This window comes from Cervus canadensis, chromosome 16, assembly GCF_019320065.1.
Source record: "Cervus canadensis isolate Bull #8, Minnesota chromosome 16, ASM1932006v1, whole genome shotgun sequence".
Classification (NCBI taxonomy): Eukaryota; Metazoa; Chordata; class Mammalia; order Artiodactyla; family Cervidae; genus Cervus; species Cervus canadensis.
Window position 1 is genome coordinate 40,028,199 of NC_057401.1, and position 16,452 is coordinate 40,044,650.

The 16,452-nt window shown below is 39.8% G+C and overlaps 1 protein-coding gene across 6 annotated transcripts in view; it reads left to right on the top strand.

Annotated features, from left to right (window-relative positions):
• DROSHA (drosha ribonuclease III) overlaps positions 1-16,452 on the top strand; it is a 119,463-nt gene that overhangs the window by 29,357 nt on the left and 73,654 nt on the right. For all 6 annotated transcript variants that reach the window (XM_043488603.1, XM_043488601.1, XM_043488602.1 and 3 more), the window contains 4 exons: positions 4,345-4,431; positions 7,139-7,225; positions 13,745-13,816; positions 15,418-15,499. In XM_043488603.1, the coding sequence (XP_043344538.1) occupies positions 4,345-4,431; positions 7,139-7,225; positions 13,745-13,816; positions 15,418-15,499 (328 nt within the window). The remainder of the gene's footprint in view (positions 1-4,344; positions 4,432-7,138; positions 7,226-13,744; positions 13,817-15,417; positions 15,500-16,452) is intronic.

Below are 16,452 nucleotides of genomic sequence, written 5' to 3' on the forward strand. Positions count from 1 at the left end.
GTGGCACCATCTGCCCATTTTGTCAATTCCAGTGGTACATCTGGGGACCAGGGAAATGACCACTGGGTGCATCTATAGACTCAGTGGACCTCTTATAAGCCAGACCTTGACCAAGATCTGTACTACCTTGGCTTCATCTCCCCGACTCTGACGGGGATACCAGGATGATATGTCCAGTCTTTGAGAATCAGTTGATTCAGATGCTGTGTCCAGCACTCCTTGAACTGTCTGGCTTCTTCCTTCCCCAGAGTACAGTTCCCTGAGCACAATGGCCATAGGCCCCTTTGGGGAAGGACAGGGCTGTTGTGACCATTTTTGCTTGTGATTGTGTCATAGGGCCTGGCATCTGGCTTCTTGGGCACCTTTTTAGTCAGTGGATTTCAGTCCAGTAACCTTGATCAGGTCTGGAACTGGGCAAGGGATTTTGACTGTGTATTGGAGCAACCTACCTTAAGCCTCTTGTGTGTCCAGTCTTGATTTCTTCCTTTGGCACAAACTAAGGTGGTATGCTTGTCAGCTACCCATTTATTTTGTACCCAAGGACATCAGACTGTGAAAGCCTCTTCTGTGACCCTTTTGGGTCAGATCCCCTTGGCTGCTGCTTTGGTCCTGCTGGTCACGATGGTAATTGTGTAACCTGGATTCTTAAAATGAGCTCCATCGTCTTGCTTCTGGTTTCAGAGTCTTGTCATCCCTGATGTGGTCAGCAAGCTGTGTACTGTGTCAGCCCCCTCTTATGCTTAGTCCTGGCCTGCAGAGGATGCCACTACTGATCTCTTCCTACTGATGCTGGTGCCCCTTTGCCAGCATGTGCCTTTTGGCCTTGGTCAGTGGCATGTCCTCTGGGCCATGAAAGATGATTATCTGGTATATTTTTCGGGCATAGATGTTATATCATCCCAATGTGCCCATTTCCTTGAATTTTTGAATTCCTTCCTCTTCTGTCTGTCCTGCAGTTTTGATATTTTCACTTTAGTCAGCATGGGCTGTTGCTTTTTCACGCTGCTAAGACATCTGAGTGGGACTTCCCTGGTGACTCAGATGATAGAGAATCTGCCTTCAATGCAGGAGACCCGGATTCAATCCTTGGGTCAGGAAGATCCCCTGTAGAAAGTAATGGCAACCCACTCCAGTGTTCTTGCCTGGAGAATCCCATGGACCGAGGAGCTTGGTGGGCTACAGTCCATGGGGTCACAAAGACTCAGACACGACTGAGAGACATCTTAGTAGGGAGTTGCCAGCATCTCCTGATGGCCTTGGATCCTGAATGCTCCCAACTAAGTCAGCTCTTCCCTAACCAACTCTTGTGTTCTGGTCTTCTTGAGCATGCACTGCCAGTCCTGTGTGAACTCCTGCTGCTGGCACGTGCTGGCACTGGCTAGTTCTTATAGTTCCTGTGGGATATTATGTTCCCTTTTAGTACTTTCCAGCTGTGAAATGTGAAACCAGTTATGCTGTTCAGTTCAGTCGCTCAGTCATGTCCAACTCTTTGTGACCCCATGGACTGCAGCACGCCAGCCTCCCCTGTCCGTTAATCAACCCTGAGAGTCTGCTCAAACTCATGTCCATCGAGTCGGTGATGCCATCCAACCATCTCATCCACTGTCATCCCCTTTTCCTCCTGTCTTCAGTCTTTCCCAGCATCAGGGTCTTTTCCAATGAGTCAGTTCTTCATATCAGGTGGCCAAAGTATTGGAACTTCAGTTTCAGCCTCAGTCCTTCCAATGAGTATTCAGGACTAATTCCCTTTTAGGATTGACTGGTTTGATCTCCTTGAAGTCCAAGGGACTTTCAAGAATCTTTTCCAACACCACAGTTCAAAAACATCAATTCTTTGGCACTCAGTTTTCTTTATGGTCCAACTTTCACATCCATACATGATGACTGGAAAAACCATAGCTTTGACTAGACAGACCTTTGTCAGCAACGTAATGTTTCTGCTTTTTAATATGCTGTCTAGGTTTTTCATAGCTTTTCTTCCAAGGAGCAAGTGTTTTTGGTTTCATGGCTGTATTCACCATCTGCAATGATTTTGGAGCCCAAGAAAATAAAATCTGTCACTGTTTCTGTTGTTTCCCCATCTATTTGCCATGAAGTGATGGGACTGGATGTCCCATGATCTTCGTTTTTTGAATGTTGAGTTTTAAGCCAACTTTTTCACTCTCCTTTTTCACTTTCATTAAGAGGCTTTTAAATTCCTCTTCACTTTCTGCCATAAGGGTGGTGTCATCTGCATATCTGAGGTTATTGATATTTCTTCCGGCAGTGTTGATTCCAGCTTGTTCTTCATCCAGCCTGGCAGTTATGCTGTAGAATGACCCTAATTATAGGTCTCTTGTCAGGTAGGGAGATTTGATGGGGTCTGGGAGGTGAGGACAATGTCACCTTCAGGGGCTTTCCTTGTCTTCAGACAGGGGAGTGCTTGCTCTTCATAGACAAGGTTAGGTTGCCTCTGAAGATTCAGAATGTTTAGAGGACTCTAAGGAGTCAAACTTGGAGAAGGAAATGGCAACCCACTCCAGTGTTCTTGCCTGGAGAATCCCAGGACGGCGGAGCCTGGGGGGCTGCCGTCTATGGGGTCGCATAGAGTCGGACACGACTGACGCGACTTAGCAGCAGCAGCAAGAAGTCAAACTGGAGAAGGCAATGGTAACCCACTCAGTGGGAAATCTTCCCTGCAAAATCCGATGGACAGAGGAGCCTGGTGGACTACAGTCCATGGGGTCACAAAGAGTCGGACATGACTGAGTGACTAAACAACAACAAGGCGTCAAAACCTGTATGTCCTCATCCCAGGTTCCATAGCCCTGACCTTGGAATAACAGACCTACGGCGGATGGTTGTCAATTAGTCTTTAAGGCCCACCAGCTCTGACAGGTGAGCCCCAGGTGTAGTCCTGGCAGACTCCCTGACCTCTCACTGCTGGGGATGGGAGCCTCCTAGTGGGTCTTCAGCAGGTCCTCTGCTTTCATGTCTGGTTTTCAGCTACCTTTCCTCCTCCTCTCCTGCTGCATTTCTGCAGAGCAGTGGTTCTCTGAGGCCTTCTGACTAATATCAGCAGCACCTCAGACCTTAGTAGATGTGCAGATTCTCAAGCCTGCCTCAGCTGCTGAATCAGAAACTTGTGGGCATGAGGAGCAAGCAGTCTGAGATGACCCTAAGGTTTGAGGAACAAGGTGGAGCATCAGTGGTGCTCGGCAGTAGTCATCCATCCCATTATGCATGCAACTTCTGGTCAAAGTCTTCAACACCTGGCGCATTGCACCTGCTTCTGCTGGTACAGTCTCCCCCTGAGCATCTTTGAAAGTTTCAGCTGGTGTGTTATCTGGTGCCAGGGGCTACGTGTGCCACGAGGCATTGTGATGGGTTCATTGCCAGTCGGATGGCCGGTGATTCAGCTCCAAAACCTTATGTTAACCTCCTGCTTTCTTGGATCACCTCTGGTACCTACTGTCACACCCTGGATTTTTTGGAAGCAGATGCTAAGGTGAAGTCTGGGGCACATGATGTTTCTCAGGGATCTTCACCTGTGAGCGGAAGAGGGTATGAGCAAGATTGGACAGAGGGATTGGCCGAACTGTGAGTCAGCCCCAACAAAGCCCCGGTCAGCCTGGTGATGACCCAAGGAATTGCCCGTTCAAGGTGGGCCGTGGTGGCTGGGCCTTCGTACCTCTGTCTCGCTCAGTATACACCTGCCATGAGGTGAAGGCAGTCTGCTCATGACGCAGACAGATCCTGAAGGAGCCGACAGCTGGAGACTGCTGTCAGCACTGTTCAGAGAGGGCAGCAAGTCCTTCCCCGAAGGGTGGTCTGGGTCACACGTCGCTGTGTCTGTCAGAGTACCCAGTGATTCTGCTGATGCTGTTTTCCTTTTCTTGTCCTAAGCTCCATGCATGTTCTGTCCCACCAATTCTTGTGCTTCCTGCATTTCTGGTTCCTTCTATTTTTACTCAGCGTATTTAACCATATCACTTTGTTCCCCTTCCTGTTATAGCCTACTGCTATCACTTCTGAGATTGTTCTTTTTGCTTTTTGGTTTATTGGGATGTTAGCAAGGTCAAGTATTGAGTTATTTTACAAATGAAAAGGACGATCGTCATGGAAATTTAGTTCTAGAAAGATCTCTATTGTATGTGAATAGGTAGGTTGAATACCAGTGACCAGCCGACCCATGTTTATCCATTCAATTAATGGTAAAGTGAATACTGTTCTTTTCCTACCAGTTTGTGAAGGAACACACACAAAACCTCTTTTGTCAGATGCGAATCTAGAAAATACAGTCTAGTTTTGAGTAACAATATTTTGCCACTTTACTCTTAAACTTACTTTTGTTTTTCCCCTCAGGCCATCAAGCCCTGTCGTCCTATGACCAACAATGCTGGCAGGCTTTTCCACTATCGAATTACAGTCTCACCTCCCACAAACTTTTTAGTAAGTTCCTACCAAAATCTATTTCATTTGTTAAAAAATATAAATAGGATCTATGTGTGTTAATAGGTTGAAATGTGAATAGGCTAAGTGTGGACTCAGTTCTTAAAAAAATATTTTATTTTTATGCTGATAAAACTGGCCTTTATCATAATGACTTTAATTTAGCTTCCTCTCATTATGCTAATTTCTGTGTTGTTTTTCTTTTATATTGTTGGTACCTCATAATAGCCAGTGGATTATGGATAGGTCTATTGAAACTATAGAGTTGGAAGAATGCATAGAACATTTGTGCATCTCTTAAAAATTGGCAAGTAACTTATATATTATCTAGTGACCCATAACTATTGCATTTATGACAGTAAATGCCTAATATTTGTTGACTATGGTACCAGGCACCATTCTGCATTTGAAATGTATTAACTCATTTCTCACAGAAGGTTGATGAAGTAGGTATTGTTTTCCCCAGTATGCAGATGGGACAGTTGTCCATGTTTTACAAATAAGGTTAAGTAACTTGCTGAAGATTATTCAGGCAACATGTGGCACAGTGGGGACTTGAACCTGGGCAGACTGACTCTGTAGTACACAGCGGTATGCTGTGTTACTGTGCTATACTGATGTTAATTAATTAATTCTGGTTACATTTTTTTATTAAGAGATTTCAATTTCAAAATCAGATTTTTTTTAATGTTTTTCTACATAAAAGTTACTTTCCTATTTGAAGGAATATTTTATTTATTATTGATCGCTTCTCAGCTTTTTGCCTAAGATCAGGTTTAGTATAGGGGCTTCCCAGGTGGCACAGTGGTAGAGAATCCTTCTATCAGTGCATGAGATAGAAGAGACCCAGGTTCTATCCCTGGGTTGGAAAGATCCCCCTGGAGAAGGAGATGGCAACCTACTCCAGTGTTCTTGCCTGGGAAATCCCATGGACAGTGGAACCTGGCGGGCTACAGTCCATGGGGTTGCAAAGAGTTGGACATGACTGGGCACACTGGTTGTTCCAGGACTTATTGGGGTGCTCGGGATCTTCACTGTAGCATACCAACTCTTAGTTGTGGCATGTGGGGTCCAGTTCCCCTACTAGGGATCGAACCCTGGTCCCCTGCATTGGGAGCTCAGAGTCTTAGCCGTTGGACCACTGGCAAGTCCTACAGAATTAGATTATTAATAATTATTTAACAACTTTATTGAATATGATTAATATACCATAACTCACCCATTTAAAATACATATTTTATGATATTTAGAATTGTGAAACTAACACCACAATCTAATTTTAGAACATATTCATCATTTCCCAAGAAACCCTGTACTTATTAGCAGTCAGTTCTTTCCTACTCCCCAGCCTTCAGCAACTACTAACATATTTTGTCTTTTTCATTTGCCTACTCTAGATATTTCATATGAATAGAATCATACAATGTGTGATCATTTTGGTTTCTTCTGCTTAGCAAAATCTTTTCAAGATTCGTCCATGGTATAATATGTAACTTCATTCCTTTTTACTGCCAAATAATATCCTGCTGTATGGATATACTATATTTGATTTATCCATTCATCAGTCAGAGAACATTTGGGTGGTATCCACTTTTGGGCTGTTGTGAATAATGCTTCTATGAACGTTTATATACAAGTTTTTGTGTGGATGTATGTTTTCCTTTCCTTTGAGTATAAATCTAGGACTAGAGTTGCTGGATTGTGTGGTAAATCTGTGTTTAGTATTTTGAGGAACTACCAAACTATTTTCCAAAATGGCTGTACCATTATTATTTCATTTGAAGTTCTCTCATTATAGTTAATTTAGGACAACTTTGTTGAGTTTTTCGGATGGGAAGTAACAGTAATATTGGAAAAACAAATAATGTGCGTTTGGATATTCTTTAGTTCCCCCTACCCACCCAAGCTTTTCATATATATATGCATGTGTGTGTGGGTGTGTGTATAAATGTTTATATATATATAAATGTTTAAAAGAATAATGTTCAATATCTATGTAAAAAAAAACATGTCTTTTAGGTTTCTAATCTTGATCATTTGCTCCATGTTTAGCATTTAGGATTAAAAATGGCAGACATAAGAATGGCATAATGAAGAGAATCTCTTATGCTTAGATCAACATTTGTATATTTTAATTAGATTCTATTTTCAGGTAATTAAGATCTTTGTCATTATGCAAGAATTGGTTTGTTACAGTATCTGCTGGCTGGGCTTTTCCTTGGAGGGTCTGGGGATGGAGCTGTGAGGGAAGGCGCTGCTGGCGCCCTGGGGCCTTTCGGAGCCTTCCAGGCTAGCTTGTTTTGAGGGTTGTGATGCTTAGTCTTCTCTACTTTGAGCTTTGATTTGGCTGTGTTATTATCTTTTTCTTGTTAGGACTTCTGTTAGAACAGACATATAGTTTAGTAAGAACAGGACTGGCAGTATTATGAGATTAAATAAAACAAGTTCCTAGAAAATGAAGTCATGTAGCCTTTTTCCCTTTATGGCAGCCATAATAAACCTCCTTGATTGTCTACTATATAACTGAAATCAGAGAATCCTACCAAGCTAGAATTAAGCTTCTTTGTAAAGTTTCTCCCTGGTGTCTGGGAGAACGTGAGCAGGAGCCCGTCCTTGCCTGCTTTGGTTGGTTGCTCTGTGTCCTGAAGGATACTGTGCGTGCAAGTCATATCATTTGTTTACGCTTCATGTTTCTCTTTGCTTTTAGACTGACAGGCCAACTGTTATCGAGTATGATGATCACGAGTATATCTTTGAAGGATTTTCTATGTTTGCACATGCCCCCCTGACCAATGTAAGTATGTGCTACTTGGCCGACTTTCTCCTTCCCTGTGCCCCCTTTCTTTCTAAAAATCAGAGGAAATTTCTTTTCCTCTGACTTCTAAGTAACAACTACTTTACATCCCTTTGCCTAAGCTACAGGAAGTCAGCGGCAGCGTGTGTCAGGTGGGAGTGTGACATCTGTGCTAATGACTCACAGGTTTGGTCCACATTAGATGGTGTAAGTAAACATGTATCAGAATAACATTTTGAGAGTGTGAAAGATTGAAAAAGAAGGATAAACTGTGGAGTAATGTGTCAAAACTATTTTGGGGTGGGTGTCCTTCAAAAGAGAGTTGGAAAGTTTTAAGGAGAAGCTATTACTTAGTCTGTGAGTCATAGGTAAGGAAATGGAGCTTGTTCAGGACATCTGGAGCCTGAGTTAACTTCATAGTTTTCTGCTTTTGCATCCCAGGAAGACGTCGTCTTTAAGAGACTTTGACATACAGATCCATGATATTCTTATACAGGTATTAAGGCCGATCTGTTGGTAATCGGTTCAGATGGAAGTCCTGTATCTGTAAGTCAAAATCTTTCTGTTTCAAAGCTGGCTCTCTCAGGGGTTGTCTTACTTACTGTGTATTCTAGTTGGATGTAGAGTGGAGTTCACTGGTGACTCAGGAAGGGAATGTAGAGGTATCCATGAGCCAGTCAAGACACTGCCATAGAACTTACTGAATTTATAGCTACATGTACGGTGTATGTACATCAAAGTAGAATGTTCTTTAAATCTTTCCTGTTTAGTTGAAAGAAATTATATCTGCAGTTTGAAAAGTTATTTTAATTTATTTGAAATGTGAAATTCTGTTCCATTGGAGAGTAAAGAATAAAATCTCTGTCTCATCTTTCCACTTTCTATTTTTTTTTAGTAGACATGATTCCATAGTAGTGATACTAATTTAAAACAAATTGTTTCTTAATGAGATTTTCTTTATGCCACAGTATATTTTGTCTCAGAGAATTTTTTTTGAGAAGATGATTACATTGTAAGTGTAAAAATAAAATCACTTGCTAATACATATCACGTATCTCTAGGGTGAACCATAATACAGAAGATCATGTAATATTGAACTATATTTTTTATTGAGGTATAATTGACATATAATGTTACTAGTTTCAGATATACAGCATAATGATTCAGTATTTGTATATATTGTAAGTTATCACCATGATAAGTGTAATTAACATCCATCACCATACATACTTAAAAATTTTAAATTGGACTGTTTTTTTTTTAATTGAAGTAAAGTTGATTTATATGATGTGCTAATCTCTGCTGTATGGCAAAGCTGAGTTATACACACATATACATTCTTTTTTATATTCTTTTCCATTATGGTTTATCCCAGGATACAGTTCCCTGAGCTACACAGTAGGACCTTGCTGTTTATCCATTCTAAGTGTAATAGTTTGCAAATTCTTCGCATATCCCTCTTCTTCCCCTGTCCCTTGGCAACCACAAATCTGCTGTCTATTTGTGTATTTGTTTCTGTTTTGTGGATAGGTTAATTTGTGTTATATTTTAGATTCCACATGTAAGTGACACAGTATGGCATTTGTCTTTCTTTTTCTGACTTACTTCACTTAGTATGATAACCTCTAATTGCATCCTTGTTGCTTCAGATAACATTATTTTGGTCTTTTTAAATTAATTACCTTTTTAATTGAAGAATTGCTTTATAGAATTTTGTTGTTTTCTGTCAAATATCAACATGAATCAGCCATAGGTATACATATGTCCCCTCCCTTCTAAACCTCCCTCCCCATTTTGTTCTTTCTTATAGCTGAGTAGTATTCCATTGTATATATGTACCATATCTTCTTTATCCATTCATCTGTCAATGGATGTTTAGGTTGTTTAGACAATTTTTAAACAGTTTTTATGAAAAGGCACTAGGACGTTTTTAAATTTGGAGGTTTCTTATTTTATTACTTTTTAAATGTCTCAGTTAGGCCCTCAAACCCTTTGTTACACTAAATCTCATAGTCTTAGAGTTGCAAAGGCCTTTAGAATTCATTTAGTCCAACTTGCTCCTACATTATACACTTCTCTCTTTTTTCCCTCAGAGGACTTGCAAATACAGTAAAGTTAGTTACCATGAAAATACTTGAAAATTGTCTATCTTATCTGTTAATTCCCTTTGAGTAATATCAATCTCATTTTAACTTTTAGGGTCACTTTAAAGAAGGAAAGCTGTATGGCTTCAGAGAGAGTTTAAACCTTAGTGATTCTATTTACTAGCTGTGTGATTTGACATTTCAATTTTTATAAACCTTGACTTTTCTCATCTGTAAAATAGAGGTTATTAGTTGTGGTACTCTTACTAGCTTTTATAAAAAATAAATGAGATGACACATGAAAAGTATTTATCATGATGTTTAACATACAGTACATTTGGCACTTACTATTTTGGATAAGATGTCAGACAGACATTTGAGTTTTTCTGCTAATTCTTTTTTAAAAAACTGATTCTTGCTACTTATGTGACCTGGGAGTGATTCTTTGAGCTTTATTAAAGTTTCTCAACACAAGGTTTTGGCACTGAGAGGCTGCTAGTGTGAAATTAATTGCAGTTGTTACTGTTGCTATAAAATAAAAGATAGGACTGAAAAATTCCTGGCTTCAGTGTATATGTGTGTGTGTGTGTGTGTGTGTATATATAAATATTCAAGCTCTCAGAACTTGAGAACTTAACTCTGTAATGAGAAGATAAGCCCCATCATTTATGTTAGAGATGTTGATAAAATAAATCGAGTTTTAAGCTGAGTGTTGTAGAGTTCATAGGAATTAGATCCATCAAAGGCCTCTTGAATTTGAAATAGCCTCCCAAGAAAAAGAATTATTAAATCGCTTTACTATTCTGATTCATTTTCTTGCCAGAGAAAACACATCAGCATGAAGGGCATGTAAATGATGGTAATGTTAGAATCTCAACCCAGTTTAGTTTTGACAGGTTCTCTTAAGGTCTTCTTGAATTAAAGTGGGTTGAAAGCCTTGTTGGCTAATTATAGAGCATTCCAGGAGAATTTTATCTATTTATATAGTACATTTGTTATTACTTATAATACCTAGTGTTTTTAAGAATTTCGATAACATAACTATGGTTACCTAGATTTGTGTATTACATACATAATATTTTATCCTGCTCTCAAAAGCACAAAGAAACGCCATGATCCTTTCCCCGCTGCCTTAATTGGCTTTACATTTCCAATGGCCTTGCTGTCCTGGATTGTAGTCATTTAGTGCCTGGAAATAGTAGAGTTAGAATGTAGAAGTTTAGGGATGGTTTTTTGGTTTGTTTCTGGTAGGATGAGATGGGAGTTAGTGTTAGTCACTACTCAAATGTGTTTTAAGAAAAGATCAAGGGCGTTTATATTGTTTGATTGACCAACTGAGCTCTTGATCAACTGAGTTCCCAAAATATAGGAAAAGGACAAGCTCTCTTTGAGTCTTAGAGATGAAAGTTTGAATGGAAAGGGAGACTCTGCCTTCCCAAATTTGTGTGTCTGAGAAGGGCTCTAGTGGTATGGGTGACTGCCCCAAGGAAAATACAGCATGTGTAAGAGGAGAGGTTAAAGAAGGAGTCCCCCAAAATGATTTTAGTTGAAGTCATTGAGGAAGGGACTATAGTTGCATTAATCATCAGCAGAGCTACTGTTGCACAGAGCAGAAGGAGTGAAGTTTACACTTCTGCCCTTTCTCTGCCTCTTGACTCTTCCCAAGGGCTGGTCCTTTTCTCTCCTGAATGCGCTCCCCACGTCATGCAATGTCACCCATGTTTTTTTCTCTCCTGCATGTTCTGACATTAATATTTATAGCTGTGACACACGGCTCTGTCCTTCACACTCACATTTCAGATTGCGCATTGGACACACCCAACTTGATGTCCCCTCGGGTCCCTCACCCTCAACTTGGGCGAAACTGAACTGGTCATCTTCTCTACATACTGAGTTTAAGGGGCTTAGGGTTACACCCTGTGAATTTCCCTGTATTGATATCGTCCTGACCTATCTATTCCCTTAGACTAGAAACCTGGAAATTATCCTCTGTTCTCTCTTCTCTCTCATTTCCAGGTCAGCATGGTCACTGTGTATTTCCATCCCATCTCCTATGTCTAACATTCTTCCCCTTTGTTTTGGACTTTTCTTCATTCGGCTCCTGGACTGTTCCATTAGACTCCCGGTCTCTTGCCTTGCTCCTCTGTACGCCCTTCCCACCCTGTTTACACAGCAACCCATCCATGTGAAACTGTGTTGGTCTCTCACTTAAAGCACTTGAATGACTTCTTGTTGCCAAGAAGCTCTGAATCCTTAACCTAGTTTATAAGATCTGCAGAATATAGTTCATACTTTTTAGCATTTCCCTGTGTCTCTGTCTCCATGCGTTTTACTCCTGAAGAGCTAAATGACCTGTTTTGGCCCCAGCTCCTTTTTCTCTGACTTGCTGGAAACTAAATTCCTGTTCCTTAATGCACTGTGGCGACCTGGATGGGAAGGAAATAAAAAATGGAGGAGATACATGTGTATCTGTGACTGATTGGCTTTGCTGTACAGTAGAAACTAACACAACATTATAAAACAACTATACTCCAATAAAAATTAATTTAAAAGAATAAACAAATACCTTTTTCTTTCCCAATTAATTTTCTGGATGATCTGGAAAATTCCTTCTCATCTTTGAAGACTCAACTCAAATGTTACCTCCTCTTTGATTATTTTGTACTTTATACTATTCAATATTTTGCTTGTTTTTTCAATGGCCCTGACAGGTTGCACTGTATCATACTCTATTTATTCTTGTTTACATGCTTTTCTCTCAGATCCCCGCCTTTTTAAAAGACAGAGGGTGTGGCCTATTTTAGAGTATCTATGACTGTATTGGTTGTTAGTAATGTATTTTAAAACTCTGAACAATTGCAAAAATTATTCATAAACTATGCTCAAATATTTTTAAATGCTTGTAGGAAGAAAGAACTTAAAAATGATAGTGGCCTTAGCATGTCGCTTCAGCTGGTTTAGAACCCATTACCAACGAGAAAGTTGAAAATGGATCTCTTATTAAAGTTAATTATGAATTTCACTTAAATTAGCCACTATCCTTCAAAAAAAAAAAAAAAAAAACACCTAAGAGCTAAACTTCATTTCTGAGAAAAAGATTTCCAGTAGATGGCATTGTAAGACTGTTTTTCTTACCATTCCTTTTGCTAGTGGAATTAAAATTTGTTTCTAATTACTGTGGTTTGTAAAAACGGTGACATTTATATAAAATCGTCCTATGGGCAGATCGAGTGGCCAGAAAAGCCTGCTTAACACATCTCTAGGGCTTCTGAGTCTATTAGTTTCCCCAGCTACTCAGCCAAACCACTGCTCTAACCTCACACCCCTCCCTTTCTCAGTCCTCCGTTCATTCAAAAACATGCCTAGAGAAAACCTCTTAAATCTGGGCACTAGGCTGGTATCTGATGATACATTGGTAAAATGTGGATTTATTTCATCTGAGCTTTCTTTCATCTTCACACATACCCTGAGTATTAGGACAGATATTATTAGGACAGGTAATGAGATATGGATGCCCTGGTGGCATAGAACTGGGGTCTGGAGCAAGGGTTTCTAATTCACCAGATACCTATTATCAGGTGGCACTCGTGGTAAAGAACCGACCTGCCAATACAGGAGATGTAAGAGACACATGTTTGATCCCTGGGTCAGGAAGATCCCCTGGAGGAGGACATGGCAACCCACTCCAGTACTCTCGCCTGGAGAAGCCTGTGGACAGAGGAGCCTGGCGGGCTATGGTCCATAGGGTCGCAAAGAGTCGGACATGACAGAGTGACTAAGGCACTTAACACGTATTACCTTAGGCAAAGTACCTGATCTTCTGTTTTTTGTTTCTTCCACCGTACACTAGGGAGAATAATTGTACCTATCTCACAGGATGGCTACATGAGTGACAGTATATGAAACAGTAGAACAGGGCCTACCTAGCTAGTAAATGTTAGCTATTATTATTTTTATTGCCATGATTGCTTTTCCTCCAGAGCCAGAAAGGCAGCATGAGTTGTGTGTACTTCAGTGACTTATGAATCTGTAACTGATGAATTGTCAGCCCGCCATCCCGGATCTGCCTGAAGAGCTGAAGATTCTGAAAGGTTTTAAAAACCTGAGAGAAAGAAGTATTTGTGGTTTTATTAATTCTTTAGAGGCAATATATTTGGATTTAATGAGTTCTTGTCATGTTTGTGTTGCTGCTGCTAATACAGTTAATTAAACACCAACATTATGCAGGTTTCCTGTAGAGACCAGGTCAGCTGGGTTCTTGCATTAAAATCCAGCAGTTGTGGTCAAGCTTCATGTGCTGTATTGTTAGCAGCTTAGATTAAGGTGAAACTTTCTAATTTGGTTCATGGCCTTCTGGGTCAGGTAGCCAACACGTGTGCAGTGGTGAGCACAGGAAGGCATTTTGAAACTGACCCTCTCCTTCTTATTATTACAGATTCCACTGTGTAAAGTAATTAGATTCAACATAGACTACACGATTCATTTCATCGAAGAGATGATGCCTGAGGTAAGAGAGAAGATTCTTTAACAGCTTGATGCAGTTTGCTCTTTTGTTTATTCCACAGTTATATATCTTCAAAGCACTGAACTTGACCAGCTCTGGCTTTTTGCCATAAGGATACTCTTAAAGTATTGTGTTCACTGTTGAAAAAGACCAGTCAGACGTAACTGTAGTCAGATGTAGCTTTAGGAACGAGGTTAAAATTCAGGTCATTTTCCAACTTTTTGACCTATTTTTGAACCCGTTTCTCCTCCTGTGGCAGCTACTGAAAGTTACGTGATGGTAACTTTACATCTGTTTCTAGTTTGTTTTGGGCAAGGGACAGCTTTTGGTTACTGGTCGTTATCAGAGAGGAAATTAGAAAAGTGAAACTGAATCTGATAGCTGTTGGAATAATCTTATTCATTATCTCCAGTGACAAGATCAATGCTTGGTTCATTTTTCTTCCCATATATTTACATATTTTTCCTAATTGTTTTTCGCTGCGGATGCTCAGCAGCAGATTTATCTAAATATATGCAAGAGGTTTAAAATTCCAAAGCAAGATTAATGTGAATCTCAGAATGATTCATTGCCTGATCTTGACTTCAGTGGTGTCAACACATCACACTAAGAAATAACAACTAGACAGCAAACAAGCTTGCGCACTTAACGCTGTGTTGGAGTCGGGGTCGATCTCCTGAGCCCCCGGCCCCTCTTGCAAACCTTGTTTAACAGTGCGGCTCTGTCCAGGGCAGCACGGGGATCGATGAGCATGACACGCGTGCTTAGTTTGCACCTGTTTCATTCTGAGCAAGTCCTGTTAATTCTACCTGTCTTTCAAAAAGAATTAAGGAGAAAGGGCCGCCCCTTCATTCTTCAGCTCGGAAGGGCTTTTTGGCTTCCTTTTGATTTTTAAGGTCATAAGCCTTCATTTGCTATTGTAAAAGTTGATGACTTCTGGCGTGATCTCACGCAGGGTGATTTATGAACCCCAAGCAAAACAAGTAGGAGGAAGAATTATGAGACAAGTCTCACTTGCAGATATATCATCTGTTAAGCTTGTTTACAGCAGAAATTTTGGTACAAAGTTCTGTCGTTTTTCGTAGCCCTTTATTTGCCTTCATTAAGAGCTGGAACTTTTTGGGCATGGAGCCCTCTAATGTATGTTGACTTGGCAATAGTGATTGTGGGTGTGTTTGAGGGGTGGAGGTGAGCAGAGGTCGGGGGAAGTGGTGCTGGGGACAAATCTATCAGAGCTGGCTGTTCACTGTGTAATTTGAATTAACAGAAAGTCACTAAGAGATTCTGGTATGTTTTATAATTGGGTTAGAAAAATATGACATAAAAGAGACTTAGATTTTTAAATTTCACATCACTTTATTTGTACATTGAGAAGGGCCAAGCCCACATCTTCTTAGGAATTCTAATGACATTATTGCTTACTTCATTAATGTTTTAAGACACTGAGCTACTATAGGACAGTGGCCAAGTTTTTTAGGAAATTAAACTGTTTTAGTACAGTTGCAGTAGACACTTTTTAAAACACTTGACTAAAACAAGCTGAAGCATCAGTTAATATATAGTTGTAGTACTACAGTAATTTGGGTTTCTGGTTTATTTTTCAGAATTTTTGTGTGAAAGGACTTGAACTCTTTTCATTATTCCTATTCAGAGATATTTTGGAATTGTATGACTGGAATCTCAAAGGTAAATAGGATTTAAAGAAAAGTGTAGTGCTTGTGGGAGAATGTTGTGGTTTATGTGAAAACTCATAAAAAAGTGGGAGTACATAGTTGAAATTCCTCTCACTTTTGAATTGCAGGGAAGAGTTTATTATTCATAGACATGCTTCTTATCATTTGACATAAATGAGTTGTTATGGGTCTCATTTAACTACAGATGGACCATGTCCATTATGGAGGATTACCATTAATTGTTAAGTAACTGGTACCTAGGAAGATGGTATCAGTTATGTTGAGTAACTACCTTGATTTATCTGCATTGGGGAAATCTCATTAGTTAATATCTTAAGTCTGTTGGACTTTACTGTAATACACTTCTTCCAAAATGACAGTTCATTAAAACAGAACTTTAGTTAACTCTTAAAACACACACACACTGTATGCTACATCAGTTCAAAACTTGATAATTGGTTCTTGGATAATAATTCACTTTTGTAAATGCCTCTATTCCATCAGACATTTATTTATTTATTTTTAAAACAGTGTGTTGATGAACGGCTTTTCAAACCAAATTTTGAATGGTATTTCTGTTTTTTCCCCCAGTTGTATTGATTAAAATGGGACACAGTGAAAACACAAGCATATTATATCATGCAATAGTTCAGTTATAACAAAAATCTTTGTATCTTTGAATTTCTAAAACTAGTTTTACTGTATATGCCATATACTGTATATATCCTTGGGGCTTTCATGCTTCCGTTTCTTTGGGGGGTCTCCTCACTGCAGTCTTCATGGGATGTTTGTGGCAGTTACCACGATTGGTTTAGCTATTGAGTTGAAGTGGGGGCAGTGTTTGTTATGTCCCTGCTTCTGTTGGTGTTGGTGTTTTTTTTTTAGTTATCATAAATCTCGGGAATTAAGTTTCAGTGTTTGTTTCTCAAGGCAGTTTTATTTATTTTTTCTTTCCTTTTCACTTGT